The sequence below is a fragment of the Hyperolius riggenbachi genome, chromosome 5 (genome assembly GCF_040937935.1).
Source record: "Hyperolius riggenbachi isolate aHypRig1 chromosome 5, aHypRig1.pri, whole genome shotgun sequence".
In the NCBI taxonomy this organism is placed as follows: Eukaryota; Metazoa; Chordata; class Amphibia; order Anura; family Hyperoliidae; genus Hyperolius; species Hyperolius riggenbachi.
This window is the reverse complement of record NC_090650.1, coordinates 192,351,134-192,377,145: the sequence shown is the minus strand read 5'-3', so window position 1 is coordinate 192,377,145 and position 26,012 is coordinate 192,351,134. Positions and strand designations below refer to the sequence as shown.

Here is a 26,012-nt window from a genome sequence, read left to right as displayed (position 1 = left end):
ACTGCACAGCTTGCCTTGTGCCTGTGTAGTAGCACGCAGCAACTCGGGCTTAAATTTATACATGATCTTTCTTAAATGCATTTTAAAAGATTATCTACAATAGTCCAAGGGTCAACCTAATTAAAGACATGTCTATTAACTTTTCTCTTTGTACCTACCTAACCTAATGCTGCACCATACCCTTTAACCGGTCATGCAACCATGAGGACATATCCAACAAACGTTTGTCGGGTATGTTAAAGTTGGAGGTTTAATAAATATGTCCTTGGCCAAGATTTTGACAACCTATAATATAATAATAATTACATTGTTATACCTCCTACCAAAAGTGCATAAATGCCTATAGAATCCTCCAGGTTGCACCAGACACATTTGTGGATCCCCTTTTGCCAAAATTGGTTAAGGATATTCCTAGATGACCCAGATGGTCTACTCAGGAGACTGAACAGTTATGAGAATGTTCTAGATCACCTGTGGTCGTGTACTTTAAATGTCCATAGCCTTTTCACATTCATTTGTTATCGGGGAGGAGGGGAATGTGTTGCATTGAAAATAGGTTTTCAAAGACAACTGTGACACACAGACAGTGTATTTTGTATTGGATTGTTTGGACATTCTTAGATGTAATTATCTTTGGTGTTGGGATGAGTATTACATTCAAACACAGGGGACAAGTATGTATGGGCTCACCAGTAGCCCCATTCTAAATATGACACATACAGATTTCACAAACTCAACTGTAAACTGGCTAATCCAAGGAGCCAGTTCCTGAGGGTCAGGACAATTTCATCCACAGCCAAAAAATATCATGATGCAGCAGATAAGCTGATGTTAAAATTCTTGGGGAAGGGCTATGAGCAATCCAGACTCCTGGCTTTGAAAGACCAGGTAGCTAGAGTTAACAAGAATTTACATATATTCTGAGGGAAAAAAGGCATGGCATGTATCCAAAAATATGTTATATGTGTTACAGTTATCCAAAGGAATCAAACAGAAAGTGAGAAAGTATTGGCCAAATCTCCAGGAGGATCGGGATCATGGACACTTGTTCCAGTGATACCCCGTTTTTGCGCATAGAAGAGAGGAAGGATGATTGAAAAAAGTCCCAGCTGCTTACCAGTAGCAATATTCAGGCGAGTCCTCCAGGACGGCTCCTCCTCCTGAGATTATGATTGGGCCCCCCTGAAAGATACATTAGAATAAAAAACCCTACATACATAAGCACACACCTCTCTTCATTCCATAGTTCTTAAAAGAGAAAACCCAACCATCATTTTCTGTACATTCATAATTTAAAAAAATAGGGTAGGGAATTAAATCAGCTGTCCTGGAGCCCCAGGTCACAGGACCACCCCTGGGTCACATGACTGCACTACTGTCCATTCAGATGCCAATCTTGGCGGAGAAAACCATGTGCATCTTCCACTCTGCCCCCTCCAGCCAAAAGAAATATGGAGCTGCGTATACTGCACTTCTGCTCCACCCTTTCCTTCAGCCAGAGAGGAGGCTGGCATTTAGCAGAAATATGCACCTAAAAGGCGGCAATGGCAGTGGTTCTCAGGACCCCCTAAACATTATGGTTTAAAGGTACATACCTTCACTCTACACCAACTGACCCTGTTAAACAAAACAGGACCCCACCACCATTAGCATTCTATCCAATTTAGTAGGTGCTCCTGCCTCTCACAAAACAATAAACTTCCTGCACTAGTGGATTTGATGGGCAACCTGGGGAAACAATCAAAGACCTATGGGATGAAAGGAGGAATGTGCTTATATACTTAGAAAAATATATATATATATACTTATACTTATATACTTAGGGTTGTTCATTTCTATTTACCTTTCAGGTGTTTCCATTCTGGGGAGGGGACAATTATCTCAGGAGGAAAAGTCGTCCTGGAGGACAATGGAAGGAAGTGCGAAAAGGATTTAGAAACAGGCACTAAGTCCAAGTTTAAGGTATTGGAGATTTGCTGTACCTTTAAGTGTATGTCCTGAAATTGCTGCAGTGCCATCATAAAAGGCACATGTTTGCATCTTCACACTAGTGAACATGTAAAAATCCCCACATGGTCTATACCGCAGGATGATTCTCGCCTCCTTCAGGAGCATGAAATTATGCATTCAGGAGCATAAGCAGAACATGAGGAACTATGCAATAGGATTAAATTCCTATGGCACTCCAGTAGCTAAAAATTGTAAAAGTGCAGGTCATCATGTACCTCAGGTCCACTGGATGGTGCTGGATCAGGTCAGGTTGCTGAACAGAGGAGACAATAGGAAGGGTTGCAAAGGGAGATCAAGTGGATCAGGAAACTATTGTTTTGGCACCAAGGGGTGTGAATGAAAATTTTAATTAAAATGCTTCTCAGAATGGGCTTTGTTACCAGGAAGCAACACTGCAAGCTAACGAACATAGACAGTATAACGTAGATAATGGAACATCATTATGGATTACTGCAGGCCAGGGTAGACAATGGGCCTGATCCCTTTAACTGTTTCTCATATTTTTTCTCCTTGGTGAAATGTCACATGTTATCCTCTATAATAAAACCCCTATGTCCCTGTGTAGCTTGGTCTGTGCTTTTTGCTAGTGCACATGTACGCAGCACAGACCCAGCCTCACTGAGACAGGAGGACGGGGCCAGGGAGACGGGCGGGTGTGTGAGCGGGCAGCCGGGTATGTGGCGGGTGCGCGCGCGCAAGTGCGCGGCAGTTGCACACGCAGTAACATACGGCTGGTGGTGACGAGAAACAGACCCTAGAGCCTGTTTTTAAACAGGCTTGGGTCTGCTAGTTATCTATAAAATGCCTTCTAAGCCACTACTGTAGCAAGAAAGTACTTTTAGCTTTTTTTTTTTGTACTTTTTTAATTGCATAGCGCTGAAAAGTTATTTCAAACAGAAGATAAAAATGATCTTCTAAGTAGATATGTAGCGAACATTACATTTTCAGTTCGTGAATAGCAAACATGAATTTCCTCAAATGTTCACGAACCGGCTATTTGCAGCTTGCTCCATAGACTTAAAGGGATACTATAGGGGGGTCGGGGGAAAATGAGTTGAAGTTACTCGGGGCTTCTAATGGTCCCCCACAGACATCCTGTGCCCGCGCAGCCACTCACCGATGCCCAGTATGGGCTGTGCCTGCGCCGTGCGCTCCTGGTGACATCAGGGGAAGCGAGGACACGGCAACGCAGGCGCAGTGGTTTTCAGACTTTAAAGTCTGAAATTCCCGAAGTGAACCGGAGGCGGGGCCGGAGCATCGGTGAGAGGCTGCGCGGGCACAGGATGTCTGTGGGGGACCATTAGAAGTCCCGGGTAACTTTAACTCATTTTCACCTGACCCCCCTACAGTGTCCCTTTAAAGGAATACTATCGATTCACATATTTATTTCAATTGACACAGGAATTGTTTGGGAAGTGCTGCTAAGTACTGGTGTATACATTTTAGTAGCAACTTCTTTGTTTACTGTTATCAAAATACTTTCAAACTTTACTGGCGCCAAAACTGACAGCAGACTGAGCCATGAGGAGAGGGGAAATTCCCCTCACACTTGATCAGTTAACTCTATGTGTAACTGTGTGTGTGACAGAGAGAAAGCTCCCAACAGCTACAGCTTCTGTGTCCTGTGTTTCTGACTGAAGTGTCTGACGAGAGCAGAGGAAATGTAACTAATTGTCACAGCTTTTCATACTGTTTTTGCTTTCAGAGTTTGATATGTTTGAGATTTGCTTTCTGTAGTCTGATATGCAACTCTGGCTGTGCATTGAAGCAGACACCCCTTCTGCAATTGATTTGTCCCAATATAGCTAAATCCTACCCTAAATACAGCTTTTGCCTCTGACATTTAACATGAAAAGTAGGAAAATGTTTACACAGCTACTTAGACATTATTTGTACATTGTCATTTTAGAACCCTTGGGTATTGATAGTATTCCTTTAATGGAGATCTGAGATGAACATGTACCTTTAAAATAAACATACCCCCTAAAAGTGTATGCCAAATACAGGCTATTACTGTAATTTTGCTGCTCTCCCATGCTCATTTCATTCTTTTTTTTTCATTTTTATATTGTGTCTAAAATCCAATATGGCCGTCGTCATTCCCTTAAGCTCCCTGGTCAGTGTCAATCATCTATTCACTGTCTGTACAGTTCTTCATCAATAATGTATGCAGGGGCGTAGTTGGAATCAAACCTGCAGACATATTCACACAAGCACAGCTTTTACTTATTTCTGTGAAACAAAAGATAAGCAAGGCTGCTGCATTTGTTCTGTGTACAGTTATCATCATTATTGTGCTTTGGTATGAAGCTGTAAATGTAATCACCTTTGCCCATAGAGCAGTGTCCCTCCGTGGAATGCAAATACTTGAATAATGATAATTGTACACAGATACGTAAAATGCAGCTAATACTGCAGCAGCCGCGATTGCCTTTTGTTTCAGAGGAAGGGTAATTGTCCCTGTATGTTCCTGGCTCAGATCGGGAGAGATAAGTGAGTAACTCCAGCCCAGACACTAATTTTCTGGGTAGATAAATAAACCTATGTTACCTCAGCTGCTTCTCCCATTACAGGCACTGCTCTCTGTGATGCTGTTCTGTGCACAGATAGGGCGAACACAGGCAGAGAGGGGTGTGGGCTTGAGCAGACTGCTCTTACAGTTATAGAGTTTCCAAGCCAAGCACACGACTGAGAGCTCTGTCTGTGGCTTTTACAGGGAGGATTACAAGCACACAGTGCAGATCAGACAGTCTGTTCTCATGTCCCTACTTGTGCATAGTATTAATTATAACAGATTGCTTCATCTCTGGTACACTTTAAATGGCAGGCGAATGGACGCCGACTTTAGTGGCTAACAGCAAATCCCCCTTACATGCTAGAAACACCAAATTTTCAGGGTATGTGGTGGAGGGTAGTGGGTACAAGAGTGTGCTATTAACCGCTAAAATCAGTGGCCAGGAAAACATTTCCCACACTCTGCACGAGAATTTTAAAATCGATTTTCTCAAAAACTATAAGGCCTTTTTCAAAAGTTTTTTCCTCATGTACCCACTGTCCTCCTCCACATATCCCGCAAAGTTGGTGTTTCTAGCACATAAGGGGGCTTTACTATTAACCGCTAAAATTGGCAGCGGTTAAACATTTTCCCACATTCAGAAGGAGAACTTTAAAATTGATTATCTCAGAAACTATAAGGTCTTTTTGAATTGTTTTTACATTTAAAAATACACTTTAAATGTGGACTGCGGACATCTTATGTTCGCAGTGAACTATTCTCTGTTCGGGACATCTCTACTCCTAAGAGAAAACGGGCAAAAAAGTGAATTGGATTGGGCCCAATATGAAGTGCCCTGTGTGGGAATTGTTGACAAAAAAAAGTAATGTTTTTGTTTTATGTTCAAAATTATTTTAGTTAATTGTTACTCCACTTGGAGAAAAGTGGGGTTAACCTGGACTTCCTCCTTGTCAGGTCATATCTACTGGGTTTTGGGAAGTGGGTTACAAATCTGATGAAGGGCTTGTCCTGTAACATGTAGTGTGCTGCACATGAGATAAATCAAATGTATGTTTAACCCAGTGATGTGCCTCCTTCTGTCTTGTTACATGTGTAAACAATTTGCCAAGCAGGTGTTATAAGATTTGGCTTGAATAAAGTTAGAAGTTTTAGAATCTAGTGTGTGTCATATGCAGGTACTCAGACCCAGCAGGTTTAAAATTTAAGGCTATATATCGATTAGATCCAGGAATTAGATTTTGTAATATGAGAGCCCAATTAATTAAAAAGGAAAGTTTCTGGATATATCAATTAAAAACACTGACTCCTCATGGTCTGAATGTGGATATGAACTTGAAGGTATTTTTGAAGTAGATTATACATTCAACTATAGTGGGTTTAATTTATAAATATCCCTTATGTATACTTTGCTAGGATAATCATGCTGCAGTGTCTGTTTTAACCACAAGATGTCCCCAAATGACGTTCGCCAAAAAATATGTCTCTCCTCCACTAGATGGAGTATTCAAAGCCCCTCAATTATGGTGGCCTGCCGTGTATAAATACTGGGGGAGAAGGATGGCTAACGTGATGACGTAGCACGTCCTGATGAAGCTCCGGTGGGCGGGGCGAAACGCGTAGACGTCATGCTACGCCTCTTCTTTCTGTATGGGATGCCGCCATGTACTTGACGGGAGCCGCCGCCATCTTCCTATGAGCCAGCCTGTAAGAGTCCGCCAGCTTATCCGCTACCAGCGGCTACTAACTGCTCCTAACCGCTTGACTGCGGGAATCCGTACCACTACACCAAGCCCGGATACCAGCTAAAGATAAGTGCCAGTGTATTGCATCATGCTCAAAACTACCTTATACAGCAACGCAGCACGCAGAGGCCTGGCTTCAGTTGACTACTGTGATACCCACCACTAAGTTGTCCCAATTATATGGAGATCTAACAACTAGTTGGGCTCAGCGGGGTCACCAGTTACTTTGCTTTGCGGCACACGGATAAAAGTTCCATTTCTTTCAGGAACAACATGTGATCCAGAGGCTAAAATACATTGTATATGCAATCAGCCTATGTGCTGGATACACTGGGTTGCTTGGTGTTTTTCAGAGCAATAAGACTGCTTGCGAGGTTATTGCTACGGCGTAGCCTTAATGGATGCTTCCCAATATGTGAATGGCAATATATTTTCATATCTATATCATTATACCAGACTTTGAACATTGGTCACTGTGCAACACTGCAAATATGGATGTGTGTACTTCGTTTCATAAGAAGGAGCGATGCATCTCTACGCTATAACAATGTTTGTCTGCATGGAGTAAGCAACCAGGACACTATGCGGACCTATGGCTGATTACCCAAAATTACTTTGGCTGGAATGATATAGGTTGCTTTCTGTTGCAGTTCCATGAAGGCTTGATTAATTTTTTTCTTGCGGATATGGCTCCCGTCTTTGGACATTGAAGTGTTGGCTCCTATACATACAGGGAATAGAAACTTTATTCAAATTACTTTTGTGGCACCTATCATCCCTTATGAGCAATCTAGGTTTACCAAGGACTTTTTAGATTTACTTGTCTCGTATTAGATCTAGGAATGGTGCCCCTAAGATGTCTCACCCTATCTTAATATGACCCAGGCTATTAGACTTAAGTCATTTGTATGCTCATTGGCGGTTTGGTTGCCTGATCATATTGGTCATGCCTGTAAATGCCCTCTGTGAGTGGTTATGACCTCCTTAAACGCTCCTCTATAGGTCTCCTCACAGATTAGGACACAGACATCACCAAGATCTATATACCAGGCATCCAATCCTGTTGTCCCACTCTGTCCCAATATGATCTAGGTTATTTGATTCAAGCTATTTGTATACTTATTGGCGGCTTAATTGTTCGATCATATTGGTCATGCCTATATAATACCCTCTGTGAGTGGTTATGACCTCTCTAAACCTCCTCTATAGGTCTCCTCATGGATTAGGATATAGGCATCACCAAGAGCTACATGCCAGGTATCCAATCTGGTTTCATTGATGACCAAGTCTATTAGATTTAAACTAACCCGATACCTACTGTTGGTTGAATTATTTGACCACATTGGTCATGCCTGCAAATGCCCTCTGTGAGTGGTTATGACCTCCCTATACCACTCCTTATAGGTCTCCTCACGAACCAGGACACAGGCATCACCAAGATCTATTTTGTCAGGTATCCAAGTTGGCACTAATGATCATTATGTAATTTGGCTACGCCAGTCTTGTGTCACAGTGAGTGGTTTTGACCTTATTCAACTTCTCTTTAGGTCTCCTCACAGACAAACATTATAGGCATCACCAAAAAACGTCTATGCCTTGGATTATTTTTATGAACTTATTAAGTGGGCTATTTGAATTGGAGAATGCTATTCCCTGGGGATTCTTCCACGCTGTCTTTACTCAGCAGCAGCACTTTATTTTGCATTGGCAAATTTTTCTGTATGGTGTCAGATAATCCTGACACAATTTCAATAAACTAAGTGTGTAAAAAACTATATGTTAATGTCAATAAATTGCAGTTTTTTGAGCAGCATATACTGGTCAGTGGTTGTTTGGTTTTGGTCTTTCTTGAGTTATAAGATTTGGCACCTGCCAATTTTCCTAGTCTTTTCCTTTGTTTAATTTTCCTAGACAATGTATTAATCATGCTGTTACTGTGGTGAGTCATTGCGGAATACTGTGGCTGTTAAGTAGGGGTGTACATATTGTATGCTGGATGCAAAAAAGATGCACTGTGTGAGCAGTGTCTGAGTGGTGAGGCAGTAAGGAATACATAGTGTGAGTGACGCATGGGGACTGGGAGTAAGGGAAATTAGTGAGAGGTGTAGCTTGAAAAGGTGAGAGAGTAAGAGAATACATAAAATGAGCAGATTCTGAGAGAAATAAATCACTAGTGTGAATAAGGAATAGGGTCTACTGAAGAGTGAAGAGCAATGAATGGGGTTTTGGGGGTTGTTTTGCATTAGGCTAATTAATACTACAGTAATTTTACCATGAATGCTAAGGAAATGCACACTTGTTGCAAAACTTGGTTTAGCGCACAGAAAAATGTATCAAACAACGCAGTGAGTGTTCATGGAAGTTGAAGTTGAGTGGAGGAAAAAAATCATATGAGTAGGGCCTAGCAATAGTAGATTTACTGAAAATTAAGAGTGGGAGTAGTAAGGCAGAAGGGATATGTACAGTGTGAGTGGAGCCAGAGGGGTGAAAGATAGTAAAGCAATGTACTGTATAATATTAGTGGAATGTATTTATATAGTAAGATATCAAGGTAGTTTTACTGAACAACATTTATTTTTTGTTGTAGATTACTGTAGGCAATATTAGGGTAAGGGTTTAAGTGAGCACCTGAACCTAGCAGTGAAAAGGGTGTCACAATTTTACTAAGTGGCTTTGTGACTTGTATGTGTACACACACTTGTACTGTAATAAATCTTTATTACACAAATGTCCCCACAGCCACTTCCTGGTCGGCCAAGTCAGACATTAGTGCACAGGCGCTGGTCCAAGTGTGCATGCCTGTATGTGGTCATGAGGACTCTTTATTTATAATATATATATATATATATATATATATATATATATATATATATATATATATATATATATATATATATATATATATGCCTGCTCCCCTCATTTTACATTTTTGACTCTGGTATCTTTAAAGCCTTTTTCAAGGCTTCAAATGCACATAGATTTTGAGAGTATTTTACAAGTATTGAAGCATTTATGACAAGTTTTACATACAGTTTAGAAATTATTTACATTTCAACAATGGTTTATATTCTTAAATGCAATTTTGGCCCAAGAGAAAGCATGATTAAAGTTCAGACTTATGAATATGCACATGAGGATTCGAGGCCTATTTATTGCAATGTACTTTGAAATGTGCTTTGACAAGTTTTTAGATACATTTTTCTTTTCTCTTCACCTGATTTACATTTGGAAAACAAGGTTCGTGCATCATAGTACAGTTTACGTGCAGGAGAAATGCCATGCATTGTACAGCGCAGTTAATGGGCCCTAAAACACAGCTAAAAACTTAGATAGACTTAAAAAATGTCAGATTTATTAACTTATTTTTTTTTGTTCTTGCTTTTAACTTCTTTTTTAATGTAAAGAGGATGTAAAACACATTAAGTGCACTTCAAACACATACACATACACATTTTAAAATTTCCAAATATGTCCATGCACAGTCCAGAATAAGAATTAAAGAGCAAACTAGAAAGTCAAAGAAGTTGGCCTGGCTGATAAGTAGGATATACATAATGGCCCATATGCAAGTCACTTTTTCCCTGCACTTTCTCCTAGGTTATATTTTTAAACCTTGTCATAAAATGTCATTTAAACCACCAGCCAGCAAGAACATAGTCAAAATAATTTGATAGCCCCTTTTCAAAACATTTTAGGTACATTTTCAGTTGTAAAATGCTTAAAAGTTATTTTAAAGAGAAAATGAAAATTATCTTACAGGAGATAACTCAGGAGACAAATTGAATTGCATATGTACCAATGTGAGTTAGGCTGCGCCCGGGGGGGGGGGGGGGGGGGGGGGGTGTTAAATTAGTAGTAGTGTGTTGTACTGTGTGAGATGGCCCTGGTGAGTGTGACATGGGTGAAGCTCCTGTCAGTTGGGAATGTGGATTAGGGAAGCAGTATAGTGTAAGAGGGCCCTAAGTATTACATGAGTAGGGCATATGGAGTAGAATGAGGAAGAAGGGGGATGCATAATGTGAGCGAGGACTAAGTAAAATATAAATTTTGCATGGTGTTTGGGTAGGGTAGTGGGAGGTATAGTGTGAGTTGGGTTTTTGTCATGTGTAAGGAACAGGAAGCTGTCATTGGTGCATTGGGGAGTGATGCAGAATAAAAAGATGCATACAGTAAATCAAATCTGACAGACGTGAAGGTGCAGAGATGTGTATAGTGTAAGCGGAGTCTTAGGACATGTAGTAAATGGATGTATAGTGTGAGTGGGGCCTGGGGGTAAGTGCTAGTAGCTGAGTGCATAATGTGAGTGGGACCCATCAAGAATAAGTTGGGTATCAAAGTTATTTCATTGAAAGATATAACATTTGCATCAGGATTATTTTAGTTAAAAATGAAAGTGTCACAGTGAGTGAATGTTAACCATCTGCTTACCTGAAAAATGTTTGTTCATTACTATAAAGATCAAGAGACAGCTTAAGTGGACGCGTATTAGAAGTAAATGGTTTTAAGTTAAACATTCCCATTGCTATTGTAACAAAGATAATTGGTAACACCAAGTTAGCCAAAACTCCTTTCCAGTCCCGTCTTGTGTGCTGAAACCTATAAATTAATAGAGCTTTCATTTGATAGAGATGGATTCCCTGCATAGTCTTTTTCTTCTTCTTTGAAGCAAACTGAATATGCTTATTGTCACCTGAAAAATAAAGAAAAAGTTTAATTATTTTATTTTATAACATCAATTTTAAACTATCTGTATATCAGTACTGTTAGGTAAATAAATATAATAAATATTGTCTTAGCAGCAATAAGACACTTTACATTTATTTTCTTAATACTACTGATGTACTCATGGCAATAGTCATTAACAAAATATTTTATTAACTCCACCATATTCCAGCAAACAATACATTGCAATCCTTTTTGTCATATACATTTAATTAACAATCATGAGTATGAGAAACAAGTGTGACCAAAGATCCTGTAAAGTTAAAGTACAACATAGCTTTGTTAAAGTAAATCTGCCATTTCCCTTTCCCTTTCCCTTTTTTTTAGAATCGACAGCCCATGTGAAAAAATTTGTAAAGGAGTAATCTCCTCTTGAGGTCACCACTAGAGATGGCCCGAACCTCCAATTTTCGGTTCGCTAACTGCGAACGCGAAGTTCTGCAAAAGTTTGGTTCGCGCGAACTTCCGCGAACCTCAATAGACTTCAATGGGGAGGCGAACTTTGAAAACTAGAAACATTTATGCTGGCCACAAAAGTGATGGAAAAGATGTTTCAAGGGGTCTAACGTCTGAGTTTTTGAATGGATGAGTGGGATAGACGCCAAAAGTCCCAGGGAAAAATCTGGATTTGACGCAAAGCAGCGTTTTAAGGGCAGAAATCACATTGAATGCTAAATTGCAGGCCTAAAGTGCTTTAAAACATCTTGCATGTGTATACATCAATCAGGGAGTATAATTAGTGTACTGCTTAACCCTGACAAACCAAACTCACTGTGTAACACACCGCAAACAGCTGTTTGTGTAGTGATGGCCGTGCTGGACTAGTGCGCACCATGGCGAGAGTGCAGGCCGTGGCGGTTTTCAAGCTCATATGGTCGCCGGGCTGTGGTAGCTCAATGATAGAATAACAGTGACTGTCCAGCTGATCAAATTTGGTCTGTCCACAATGAAGCAACGACCTTATTATCTTGGGTGTGCCCCCCCCCCCCCCCCCCGAGACACTCATAAAGCCGTCGGTCATTGCTTCATTGTGATACACAAGCCCCTTCACCGCGGCAAGGTAATGATCATGAAGGGGAATTGGCACATATACATCCCTTTTGTTTTGTTGTTGCAGCCAGAAAAATTAGCCAGGCATGTACACGCACCAGAAAAAGAAGTATAGCGGCCGCTGCTAGCAGCGGCCTTAAAAATTCAGGAATCCACCTGGAGTCCTGGACCCTGTTGGTGGTGGCGGAGAAGGCAGTCAAGTGGCCTGCGGGCAGAGGTGCTGTGTGGGGAGCGACTTAGTCTTGGGGCAGGCAGTCACACGGCGTGCAGGCAGAGATGCTGTGTGTGGGGATTGACTTAGTCTTGTCTAGGCCCTTCGGGATCCATGCATCATTCATTTTGATAAAGGTGAGGTACTGAACACTTTTTTGACTTAGGCGACTTCTCTTCTCAGTGACAATGCCTCCAGCTGCGCTGAAGGTTCTTTCTGACAGGACACTTGAGGCCGGGCAAGACAGAAGTTGGATGGCAAATTGAGACAGCTCTGGCCACAGGTCAAGCCTGCACACCCAGTAGTCCAAGGGTTCATCGCTGCTCACAGTGTCTACATCCACACTTAAGGCCAGGTAGTCGGCTACCTGCTGGTCCAGGTGTTAGTGGAGGGTGGATCCGGAAGGGCTAAGGCGAAAGGTTAGACTAAAGAATGTCTGCATATCCGAAATCACCATGAGATCGCTAGAGCGTCGTGTCCTTGCCTGCGTGGACATGGGAGAAGGATTAATGGTAGTGGTACCTTTATTGCGTTGTGCTGTGACATCACCCTTAAATGCATTGTAAAGTATAGTTGCCAGCTTGTTCTGCAAGTGCTGCATCCTTTCTGCTTTCTAGTGATTTGGAAACATCTCTGCCACTTTGTGCTGTGCCTATACCGAGGGTCTAGTAGCGTGGCCACCCAGCAATTGTCATTCCCCTTGAGTTTTTTTATACGGGGTCCATCAACAGGCTGGACAGCATGAAAGACGCCATCTGCAAAAAGTTGGATCCAGACGTACTATCCATCTCCTCTTGTTCTTCCTCAGTGACGTCAGGTAAGTCCTCCTCCTCCCCCCAGCCACGAACAATACCACAGGAACGTTGAGCCGCACAAGCCCCCTGCGACGCCTGCTGCGGTTGTTCTTCTGCCACCGCCTCCTCCTCCAAAGAAACACATTCCTCATCATCCAAGTCTGACTCCTCTTCCCCGCACCACTCTTCCTCCTCCCCCCCCCCCCTCTGTGCTGCCGCTGGTGTTGAGGAAACATCTGGTTCTGATGTGAATTGATCCCACAACGCTTCGTCCTGTAACTGTTCCTGTTCACGCTCTTCCACAGCTTGATCCACCACTCTACGCACGGCATGCTCCAGGAAGTAAGCGTACAGGATCAAGTCGCTGATGGTGCCTTTACTGCGACTCACCAGGTTGGTCACCTCCTCAAACGGCCGCATGAGCCTGCATGCATTTTGCATTAGTGTCCAGTTGTTGGGCCAGAATATCCCCATCTCCCCAGACTGTGTCCCCCTACTGTAGTTGTAGAGGTACTGGGTGACAGCTTTCTCCTTTTCTAGCAGACGAGAGAACATAAGGAGGGTCGAATTCCAGTGAGTTGGGCTATCGCAAATCAGGCGTCTCACTGGCAACTTGTTTCTCCGCTGAATATCGGCAAAGCATACCATGGCCGTGTAAGACCGACTGAAATGACCATACAACTTCCTGGCCTGCTTCAGGACGTCCTCTAAGCCTGGGTACTTTGACACAATCTTTGAATGACTATATTCAGCACATGTGTCATGCAGGGTACATGTGTCAGCTTTCCCAAATTCAAAGCGGAAGTGAGATTGCTGCCATTGCCACACACCACTTTGTCGAGCTCCAGCTGGTGCGGGGTCAGACACTGATCCACCTGTTTGTTAAGAGCAGCCAGGAGAGCTGCTCCAGTGTGACTCTCCGCTTTGAGACAAGACATGTCTAAGATGACATGACACTGTCGTACCTGGCATGCAGCATAGGCCCTGTGTAGCTGGGGCTGTGTAGCTGGAGAGGAGTTTGCAGCACCAGTAGAGTTGAACTGCCACTCAGTCAAGGAGGAGGAGGATGATGACAGCAAAGAGGATGTAGCAGGAGGAGAGGAGGTGGCAGGAGGCCTGCCTGTAAGCCGTGGAGGTGTCACAAGTTAGTTCGCTGCACAGCCACGTACTCCCCACTTGCCATTGGTCACCAGGTTGACCCAATGGGCTGTGTAAGTAATGTACCTGCCCTGACCGTGCTTGGAAGACCAGGCATCCGTGGTCAGGTGGACCCTTGACCCAACGCTGTGTGCCAGAGATGACACCACTTGCCTCTCAACTTCATGGTACAGTTTGGGCATCACCTTTTTAGAGAAATAATTGTGGCCTGGTATCTTCCCAATGGCCACAAATTTACGGAAGGCCTCAGAATCCACCAGCTGGTATGGTAACAGTTGGCGAGCTAACAGTTACGCCAAGCCAGCTGTCAGACGCCGGGCGAGGGGGTGACTGGCAGAAATTGGCTTCTTCCACTCAAAGATTTCCTTCACAGACACCTGGCTGCTGTGGGCAGAGGAGCAGGAACTGCTCAAGGTCAGAGGCGGAGTGGAGGAGGGTAGCTGTGAAGGTGCAATGGAGAAAGCGGCGGAAGATGCTGCACCTGAAGGAGGAAGAGGAGAAGGAGGGTGGATTTTCTTTTGTTCATGCTTTTTGCTTTTGCTCAGGTGGTCTTGCCCATGCAGTTTGTGCCTTTTCTGCATGTGCCTTCGTAAGGCAGTTGTCCCTACATGGGTGTTGGCCTTTCCACAGCTCAATTTTTGGAAGCAGAGAGAACAGATGGCATTGCTCTGATCTGAGGCAGACACATTAAAAAATTCCCAAACCGCTGAGCCCCCCTGGGATGATGGCACTATGGTGGCATCAGCAGCTGACGTTGAAGGGCATGTTGGCTAGCTGTCCATAGGTGGTGATACATGGCGCCGGACACTGCCACCAGCTGTTTCTGATGATGAGCTCCCCCTGCTTCTTTTAGGAACTCGTCTCCTCCTACTCTTCTCTGACTCCCCCTCTGAACTGTCCCACTGTTCATCTCCTCTATTGGGAACACACGTGGCATCCGTATCATCGTCATCATCATAATCATCTTGCCCAGCTTCGCTTGCCGCAGACACCTCCAAAACTGCACCAACAGCAGGTACTTCATCATCCTCCTCCTCACACGTTACGTCCATAGTGTCGCCTAACTCAGACATATGAGGTGGTGTACCTTGCTTAGTGACTTCATCTGGTTGTAACAATAATCGCTGTGCCTCAGTAATTTCCCCACCAAATAACTCCTGCAAACTGTCAAATGCAGTGGACGTGGTGCTTGTAGCAGCGCTGGTGGCTGCGGAAGATGAGGTGTTCTGTGTTAAATAGTCAACCACGTCCTGACAATCTTGGGAGTTGATGGGACATGCCTTCTTCTGAGCATTGTACTTTGGTCCAGGGCCGCACGAAATCACATCAGCACGACCTCGCACAGACCTGCCGCGTGGCCTTCCTCTGGGTCTGCCTCTACCTCTGCCTCTATCTGTTTTGTCCGTTTTGTCCATATCGGGGGGGATGAAGTGAAAGGTATGCACTGACTTAACTAATACAATGTGCAGTCAAACAGGTATGCATGGAGTGGTATATCACACTGCGTGCACTCACATAGGTAGGTGGGTGCACTGAACACAACAGGTAGGTATATGCAGTGATGGGTATTACAATGTGCACCTGTCACACACAGACAGGTACCGGACAGGCACAGTGACACTGCGTGCACTCACGTAGGTAGGTGGGTGCACTGTGAACAACAGGTAGGTATATGCAGTGATGGGTATTATAATGTGCACCTGTCACACACAGACAGGTACCGGACAGGCACAGTGACACTGTGTGCGCTCACGTAGGTAGGTGGGTGCACTGTGAACAAAAGGTAGGTATATGCAGTGATGGGTATTACAATGTGCACCTGTCACACACAGACAAGTACCGGACAGGCACAGTGACACTGCGTGTCCCCACGTAGGTAGGTGGGTGCACTGAAGTGAACAACAGGTAGGTATATGCAGTGATGGGTATTACAATGTGCACCTGTCACACACAGACAGGTACTGGACAGGCACAGTGACACTGCGTGCGCTCACGTAGGTAGGTGGGTGCACTGTGAACAACAGGTAGGTATATGCAGTGGTGGGTATTACAATGTACACCTGTCACACACAGACAGGTACCGGACAGGCACAGTGACACTGCGTGCGCTCACGTGGGTGGGTGCACTGTGAACAACAGGTAGGTATATGCAGTGATGGGTATTATAATGTGCACCTGTCACACAGAGACAGGTACCGGACAGGCACAGTGACATTGCGTGCGCTCACATAGGTACAGTTGTGTTCAAAATTATTCAACCCCCACTGAAATTGAGTGTTTTGACCAGTTTGACATTGATTTTGATCATTTCAGTCATCTTGTTTACAATTAAATCGAAGAGGCACTTGTAAGTCAGACAAATATAACATAACATTTATAATGAAATAACCACAAATGTCTTTTCTATGCTCACATCACTATCAGTTTTATTCAACCCCAAGTGACATTCATTCTTAGTACTTAGTACAACATCCTTTTCCAGTTATAACAGCTTTTAAACGTGAAGCATAGCTTGACACAAGTGTCTTGCAGCGATCTACGGGTATCTTTGCCCATTCCTCGTGGGCAAAAGCTTCCAGTTCAGTCACATTTTTAGGCTTGCGCGCTGCGACTGCTTTCCCACCAGAGGTTCTCAATCGGATTTAAGTCTGGTGACTGCTAAGGCCACTCCAAAATGTTCCAGCCTTTAATCTGCAACCATGCTCTAGTGGACTTGGAGGTATGCTTGGGATCATTGTCCTGTTGAAAGGTCCAACGTCTCCCAAGCCTCAGCTTTGTGACGGACTGCAACACATTTTCATCCAATATCTCCTGGTACTGAAGAGAATTCATGGTACCTTGCACATGCTGAAGCTTCCTTGTACCTGCAGAAGCAAAACAGCCCCAAAGCATGATTGACCCCCCGCCTTGCTTCACAGTAGGCAAGGTGTTCTTTTCTTCATAGGCATTGTTCTTCCTCCCCCAAACATAGCGTTGATCCATGGGCCCAAACAGTTCTAATTTTGTTTCATTAGTCCACCGAACACTATTCCAAAACTTTTGTGGTTTGGCCACATGACTTTTGGCATACTGCAGTCGACTCTTCTTATTCTTTGGAGACAGCAAGGGGGTGCGCCTGGGAGTTCTTGCATGGAGGCTTGTATTATGCAGTGTGCGCCATATTGTCTGAGCTGAAACTTTAGTACCCGCATCTGACAATTCTTTTTTTAGTTCCACAGAAGTCACACGGGGACTTTTCTCCACTTTGCGCTTCAGGTAGCGCACAGCAGTCGAAGTCAGCATCTTCTTTCTGCCACGACCAGCTAGCGTTTCAACAGTGCCCTTTGCCTTGAATTTGCGAATGATGCTTCCTATGGTGTCTCTTGGTGTGTTTAACATCTTTGCAATCTTCTTATAGCTATTGTCCTTCCTGTGAAGAGAAATCACCTCTTCTCTTGTCTTCCTGGACCATTCTCTTGACTTCACCATGTTTGTAAACACACCAGTAAATGTCTAGAAGGAGCTGAGTATCACAGTCATTTTAAATCTGCCTAATTGGTGATTATTATGCTTGATTGCTGCTTGTTAACATTCACTGGTGTTTTCAATACCTGACTTGAAAGGCAAGTGGTGTCATCTCTGGCACACAGCGTTGGGTCAAGGGTCCATCTGACCACGGATGCCTGGTCTGCAAAAGCACAGTCAGGCCTGCCCAAAGACTAAGTCAGTCCCCACACACAGCACCTCTGCCTGTACGCCGTGTGACTGCCTGCCCCAAGACTAAGTCAGTCCCCACACAGCATCTCTGTCTGCAGGCCGCTTGACTGCCTTCTCTGCCACCACCAACAGGGTCCAGGACTCCAGGTGGATTCTTTAATTTTTAAGGCTACTGCTAGCAGCGGCAGCTATAATAATTTTTCTGGTGCATGTACATGCCTGTCTAATTATTCTGGCTGCACTGCCGCTGCAACAACAAAACAAAAGGCATGTACATGTGTTAATTCTCCTTCGTGATTGTTACCTTGCCACGGTGAAGGGGCTTGCGTATCACAATGAAGCAATGACCGGCTATATGAGTGTGTTGGGGGGCACACCTGACCCAAGATTATAAGGTTGTTGCTTTATTGTGGACAGACCAAATTCGATCAGCTGGACACGCAGTCACTGTTGTTCTGTCATTGAGCTACCTCAGCCCGACCATATGAGCTTGAAAACTGCCATCGCCTGCACTCTCGCTATGGTGCACACCAGTCCAGCATGGCCATCACTACACAAACAGCTGTTTGCGGTGCGTTATACGGTGAGTTTGGTGTGTCAGTGTGAAGCAGTACACTAATTACACTACCTGATTGATGTATACACAAACAAGATGTTTTAAAGCACTTTATGTCTCTAATTTAGCATTCAATGTGATTTCTGCCCTTAAAGCCCTGCTGTGCGTCAAATCCGGATTTTTCCCCAGGACTTTTGGCGTGTATCCCACTCTGCCATGCCCCCCTCCAGGTGTTAAAACCCTTGAAACATCTTTTCCATCACTTTTGTGGCCAGAATTAGTGTTTGTAGTTTTGAAAGTTCGCCTGCCCATTGAAGTCTATTGCGGTTTGCAGTGTTCGCCGGTTCGCAAACTTTTTCGCAAGTTCGCATTCGCGGTTTGCGAACCAAAATCCGTGGGTTCGCGACATCTCTATTTCAGAGTGAATATCTAATTGTGTAAAAGACATTTAGAGGAGGTTATAAATCTGTCAGTCATATATTTGACCGGAATGTGACCCATTTGGTGATGTTCCAGCTATTATGAGTTGTTGGGAGTTGTCTAAAGTGTCGAGGGGTTTTACTATGCTCCATAGACCTCTATGTAATTCCAAAGTTCTCTATTGGGCAAAAAGATATAAAACCCAGCTACTATTTTGAGACGACTGAATTTTTCTCGACTCTCGACTGGGTTGGCCACCTAGTCAAGTCTGACTGCTTAATTCTTGCCTGAGAAACTTTTTAGCTGTCGCGGGGGAAAAGTCGCTCTCGTAGGATGGCTAGAAGTTACTGCAAACTCAAGCAGGACTCCTAATAAACACAAGGTGATGTGATGTGTTTATAATACTGTTTATTGTGTTATGTTATGCTGCTATTCTTTGTCTTCTTTCAAATAACTTGGTATTGTGCATCATATTTTGCATCAATAAACTTGTTAACCTTGGTGTTTGTCTCTGATTTTGGAGGGATCAAAAAGAACCTGCAATTGCTACCTGTTTAAGTGGTGTCACTTTTTTTCTGTAGCAATACATCTGTCTACTTATACCAAAAAGGGGGGGGGGTGAGATGCCCATGGTCAGGGAGTGGCTGGTGACAGTTGATCTCGGTGCCAAAAAGTACAACACCAGCCATGAGCACTTGGAAATGCTACCAGCATGCTACAACACAGGTGACAGAATGGGCACCCCTACCCAATGCCTACACCACCAGAGAAACAATCCAACACTACTAACTAAATTAAATGCAAAAAACACATGGAAATGTCCTTTCATTAGGTTTTGCGAGAAAACAAATTAGAAAGTAGTATTTCCTTCAGACTTTAAATTTAATAAAATAGATTAAATATCTGCACCATTGGCCATGTATCTTTACAACAGCTATGTATCTTTTTTTCTAAATGCATTTTTGTTATTTGAAACAGGAAATGCACATTTAAAGGTCAGATCTAACAAACCTATATAATTTAATTCAAAGAACTACTGAAGACTTGCTTGTGACTAATGTTGATTTAATATGTTCTCTTATATCCATTCAGAGGTCATAGTCAGTTTGTGAGCAGGTGGATGGAAATGCAATTTACTGACCTTTCAAAACAGGAAATTACCACAACATTAATTTGGGCCAAAATAAATGTAATCTAAATTACATGCTTCCTCTTATCCTCTATAATAAAACAGAACAACATACATAACTCTGTATATATGTTTCATTCAGCATACATTTATACATTTTTAAATCTCAAAGCAAACATATATTAAAATTTGTTTTGAAAGGTAACTATTACCATTTTATGTTAGGAGGAAAAACATTAAAACATGAACAGGAGTAAAAGCAATCGTACACACCATACACATTAAAAGGAACCCAAGGTAAGCCTGCGCAGAGCTGGTTTTGGGCGCGCTATTAAATCTATGAACAGAGGGCTGGTGCCTACCGGAGCGGTTCTGCAGCATTTTTTAAAATGCTTGCAGGGGGAAAACCGCTTGGCTAATGAAAGTGAATGGGATGGTGCACACCAGAGCAGCTCGTTTTTTCCACAAACGCAAACTCGGGGGCTGCAGCATTTTTTAGATTTCTGAGGCGTTTCTGACTTAGTGTTAAATTATAGGAAAGTGGAAAACCGCTCTGAAAAACACTAGATCAGAGTGTTTTTCCAAATGTTTTTTTTTGTTACAGTAGCTGTTCAGTAACAGCTGTACTGTAACAATATTTGAATTCTGCTACACAAAAACGCTCCAAAAACCGCTAGGCATGTTTAGAAAACGTCTCTAAACATGTCTAGAATCGCTCTGAAATCTGCTTCAAAAACCTTTCGCGTTTTACAGATCTGCTAGAGGTTTTTTGGTGTGCACTGGGCCAGAGAGAAAGAGAAACAAGAAGGGGAATAAACATATATTTGTAGGCACACTTGTCCGTATACTGTGGGAGTGCCATAAGGATCTAGCCTTTCAGTAAATATATCTCTTATGCAGTGGCGTATCTGCGTAATAAAGAGCATATGGCAAAACATTGAAATTGCGCCCCCCCCCCCCCCCCCCCCCAGTCAGAGCCCCCTTCCCATTTAAAAATATTATCCTTTCTTACATGCATGTGTTATGGTTGCCTGTGTTTTTACTTTGGCAAGGGATATTGCTGAAGTTACTTTTTGGGAAATACTTCTTCTTATTTCCTCTCTGTCCTCTTTTCTAACACTAAGCCAAGCACACTCTACTTACACAAGTTGAGCAGCCATGTTCCCCAGATAACAGATTTATCTGATGTGAAATCTGAGTCACAGGGGCTGGCATGGCAGTGCAGCATAGGGGCAGGAATGGCGCCCATGGTGTTGTGGCGCTCATGGCAGGAGCCATACCTGCACCCCTCTAGATACGCCTCTGCTCTTATATCATTCAGCATAACTTGCAGTGCCCATGCAAATTAGAGCCCCAACTTGCTCTTCTCTACATAGGACTGGACAGATTTAAAAGACTATGGATATCACAATTATTATGTTTTGCCAGATCCTTAATCCTGTTGAACTGGGGTACCACTAATATCCCATCAACTACCTACTTACACCATACACTGGAGTACATTTTGAATATGGAATCTTGTCTAAGAGCCAAATCTACATCTAAAGGCAAGTTCCCCACTAGGCAGGCCACCACCAATTCTTGATTTAAGGTCTATTGGCCATTTGTAAATGTTTCAACTATGTAGCTTGGATGTTATCTCTTTAAACCTGTAAGTGAGCATATGTCCATATATTTTTCTTTTCCTGTTTTTTTATCTGATATAGGCTCCCTGCACACAGCATGCAATTCTGATTCTGATTCTGATTTTTAATCACTTTTTACATCCGATTCCGATTTTTAATCGTTACTGCATGCTGCGTTTTTTCCTTCGTTTTTCTATTGATTGCATTCAGGGAAAATCGGTATTGCAAATCGGAATTGTAAACGGAATTGGAATCACAAAATGTATTTGCAGTGTGCAGGGAGCCTAAAAATCGGAATAGGATGTAAAAAGCGGTTCAAAAGTGGAATCGCATGCAGTGTGCAGGGAGCCATTAGGATGGTAGGATGATTACAGTGCAAATACTTCAATGACAGGAATAAAATGACTAATGTGTGTTTGCGAAATTTTGTGCGGACTTTTGTGGTGAATAGAAAATCCCCCTAAATTTCTCCATATGTTAAGAAGAATAGTGGGTACAAGCCAAAAAAAAAAATTTTTTTTGTTTCAAATCGTTTTTAAAAATGCAAGGGAAAATGGTTTTTAAACTGTCATTTTTCTGAATTTAAAAAACATTTTTCGTTTGCATTTTAGAAATGATTTTCTCAAAAACTACAAGGTCTTTTTTGAAAACTTTGGTGGCAATAGCATGTATGGGGGCTTTGCTATACACCACTAAAATCGGTACAACATTACGTGAAAATTATGAATGATTACAATTAAAGATGAAATTAATTACAATTTTTCCTGAAATTTTGCATTGTATTAGCGATTTTCAATGAAAAATTACAACTATGTGAAATTTGTGCTCATCACGAGACACAACTGGCCTAATTTCTGAGCAAGTATGAGCAAAATCAAGGTGCTTTTGGGCACGTCACCTTGCCAATAGAACAATATGTCAATCATTCCAAAACAGTGAACATATCTTTGCCAGCCTGAAAATGGATCATACAGAAAAAATAACTAATCTGTGAGCTTCATTTTCTTTAATGTGTTTACCTCAGGACTCCTCCCGAAGTGGAATCCTGGACAGATTAGCTATATCCTTCCTTTAGTTCCAGGAAGGTGGGTCCTGTGTGAGTTAGATTAAACCATAGTCTAACCTTCTAAGTGCCTTTTCATAAAAAGAAAGCAAAACTTACCAATAACATCACTTTGGTAATTACTTCTTTTAATATCCAAAACAACATCCTTCTGTGGAATAACAGTATGTTCATCATGTTCTAACAGCTGTAAAAATAGCTTCAAAAGAAAGAAAAGCAACATGGAAGAGTCAAAAATGGCAACAGTATGCAATCAATGGTTTCATTAGTTTTATACTGCTTGGAACAGTACAAGCAAGGCAGTCGTGCACCGCTTCTGATATTGCATTTATTTCCTTGGCATGCATATGGTTACAACATACGATTCCATTGCATAGCAAAACAAAGTGGGTAGATCTGACCTTTTCCAGGATCTGTGTTTGGACGGATCAGGGAGGGTGACCAGGGGGTGAGAGGACGGCGCAACAGCCGTTTTGCGCCGGTGTGGCACTTGTTCACCTGCGTATGTCCAGGGCAAAGGCGGCATGTCTGGGCTTCCGTGATGTAGCTAGAAAGCCCCTCCTATCACGCTCGCCATTGGCCTGCATAGCTGGGGAGTGAAAGTTTAGGGGTGAGTGGGAGGGGAAACGCCGCGCAGCATCGGAGAAGTAACAGAATGTGCTGCTCCTCGTGTTGCAATGAGTGAGGGGAGGATCGCCGCTCAGCGGCAAAATGGGTGACAAGATGTACTGCCTCTCGGCATTGGTGTGACATGCGGTATAACTTTATGTATGTGCAAAGCATTTCAACATAAATGTGACATATATTTTTTTTCTCTCCCTTTTCTTTTCCCCTTTTTTCCCCCTCATGCTATAATGCACCAAGATTGGACCAGCCGGAATGCCAATCGCAGATTGGAGGCAGATAGCCCTTGCAGACCGTGAATACACGGCGGCGTTTCCCCTCCCACTCACCCTAACCTTTCACTCCCTAGCTATGCAGGCCAATGGCGAGCATGATGGGCGGGGCTTCCTAGCTACATCACGGAAGCCCAGACACGCCGCCTTTACCCTGGACATACGCACGTGAACAAGCGCCACACCGGCGCTATACGGCTATTGCGCCGTCCTCTCACCCCCTGGTCACCCTCCCTGATCCGTCTGAGCACAGATCCTGGAAAAAAATCAGATCTACTCACTTTGTTTTGCTATGCAATGGAATCGTATGTTGTAACCATATGCATGCCAAGGAAATAAATGCAATATCAGAAGCGGTGCACAGACTGCCTTGCTTGTACTGTTCCAATTAGTGTGTCCTTTCTACAAGTCTGAATGCACGCTCCTGTTGCAGACCCTGAGCAAAGCAAGGTGGAACAGGACGGCGTGTCTACGGTATTTAGAGGTGCAGTAGACCTATTCATCCCCTAACCCCTGAGTGCCAGGCATAAACTTTCTTTTGTGTACCTTATACTGCTTTGAGCCCTAACAAGCCAGCACTGACAGTGGTGCAAAATATTAGATCAAAACTCTGCTAAGATCTCTGTTAATACTGGGATTGATACAACAAAGTCTAAAGGTGGCCACACATTATACAATAAAATGATCCGATTTTACAGCAATCCAATGAATATGATCGGATCTCCCGAAAAAATTGAAAGCTTTTTTTCATTCAACTGAAAAATTTGATCAGGTTTCCCATTTATTTCGATTGTTATCAATGCGGAATGCTGGAAATTTAACTTCAATCTTTCTAAAGATCGTTTGGAGGGCTCGATTCACAAAAGCGTGATAACTGCTATCACAACAGTTATTATGCGATCTGCCCCGCACGGCGGTTTGTGTGAGTAAAGGATTACTCTGCGTGATAATCGTTTTTCACAATGTTCGTTTATCACGTGGAGTAATCCTTTCCTCGTGCAAACTGCTGCGCACGGCAGATCGGGTAATGACTGCTGTGATTGAGCCCGGTGTGTGTTAGATTTTCAATGTATTAATATACAAACCAAGCAATTTTCTCAGAATTTCCAATCGTTTTTATCATAATTGAGGAAAAATTGAATATATGTGTGTGGTACATTGGTCATATTTTTGAAATGTTACAATCAGTCAGAAAAATTGATTGCAATTCTTAAATTGAGCAGATATTTAAAAAATGGTATGGTGTGTGGCCACCTTAAGTAAGGTTGGTTAATCTGGAAAATGAAACCAGTGAGTACTGCAGCTAACTGTGTGCTGAATTAAGAAAATAAATAGCAGGTTTATCGCATGTTTATCTCATGTCTCATGATGTTTATCTCAAACCAGTGTGTTATGACTATGCACTCCTAACTTTCTCCATGGTGGTAGCTGAAGTAACTTGACATGGACAATAAGGGTATAAGAGGCGCCCTGGTGTAATAAAAGCATCTAAAAGCAGTTTAAAAACGGAAAATAAATTTGAGGTAGCTTTCCTCAGTGACGAAAAAATCTTTGTATTTTACAAAGCTTTTTATTAGTAGCTACTAATGAAAACCTTTGTAAAATACCCTTATTGTGCAATCATACCCCCTTACCTTACCCGTCTGAGGGGTGGGTACAGACCACACGTGGCTTCGACCACGGCGGATATCTGTCCCCTTTCTTTTACCAAGGAGAGCGACCGCATCCAGGTCCCTAGGGACCACCCCGAGTGGAGTTGGGTTTGTTGTCTCCACCTGCTTCCTGCGGTCGGTTGCCCCTCTGCAACCCACCTTTGTGAGTAGTGTCTTACCTTTATTACGTTCCATTGTTTTTGACATACTACACCATTGGGCTCCCACTTTTGTCTCCTGTATCTTTTCACTAGAGGGTGTTTTTGACACCCACATCCCACTACATATAACTTGACATGGGGCTGAATATGCTAAGCTTTGTTGGAAGGACACAAACATTAAGGGCACGCTTCACCTGCTCCTATCAGCAGAATAGAACATAGCCTTCTCCTCCAATACCAGAGTGCTGTTCTCACCACTGTTGGACGTAAGAGCCCTTTGGGAAAAACCCCTAAAAACTGCTGTAGGGGTGCTTGATACTGGAGTTCTGGAAAAGCCATATTGGCTTTGGACTTGGGTGGCTGGACATGGAAAAGAGATTGCTCATATGGAGAAGGATTCTGCAAATGGGAAGCAACACATGGAAGATGGAAGCTGCTGCCCAAGGATGTTACATATACATGGATGTTACATATGAGAGAGGGGGCAGCACATAGGGCCAGATCTATCAAAGCATTACCGACAGTTTTTTCTTCTTAAACTGTCCTTACCAGCAGGGGGGAGTGTTCTGCACGTGTGTAAGAAGCCCCCCAATGCTTTCTTAACTGAAGGGA

General features: G+C 43.0%; 1 protein-coding gene across 3 annotated transcripts in view; it reads right to left on the bottom strand.

The window, feature by feature from the left end:
- ABCA13 (ATP binding cassette subfamily A member 13) overlaps nucleotides 1-26,012 on the bottom strand; it is a 770,386-nt gene that overhangs the window by 276,070 nt on the left and 468,304 nt on the right. For all 3 annotated transcript variants that reach the window (XM_068236514.1, XM_068236515.1, XM_068236516.1), the window contains exons 41-42: nucleotides 22,791-22,890; nucleotides 10,696-10,957 (exon numbers count right to left, since the gene is read on the bottom strand). In XM_068236514.1, coding sequence (XP_068092615.1) covers nucleotides 10,696-10,957; nucleotides 22,791-22,890 — 362 coding nt within the window. The remainder of the gene's footprint in view (nucleotides 1-10,695; nucleotides 10,958-22,790; nucleotides 22,891-26,012) is intronic.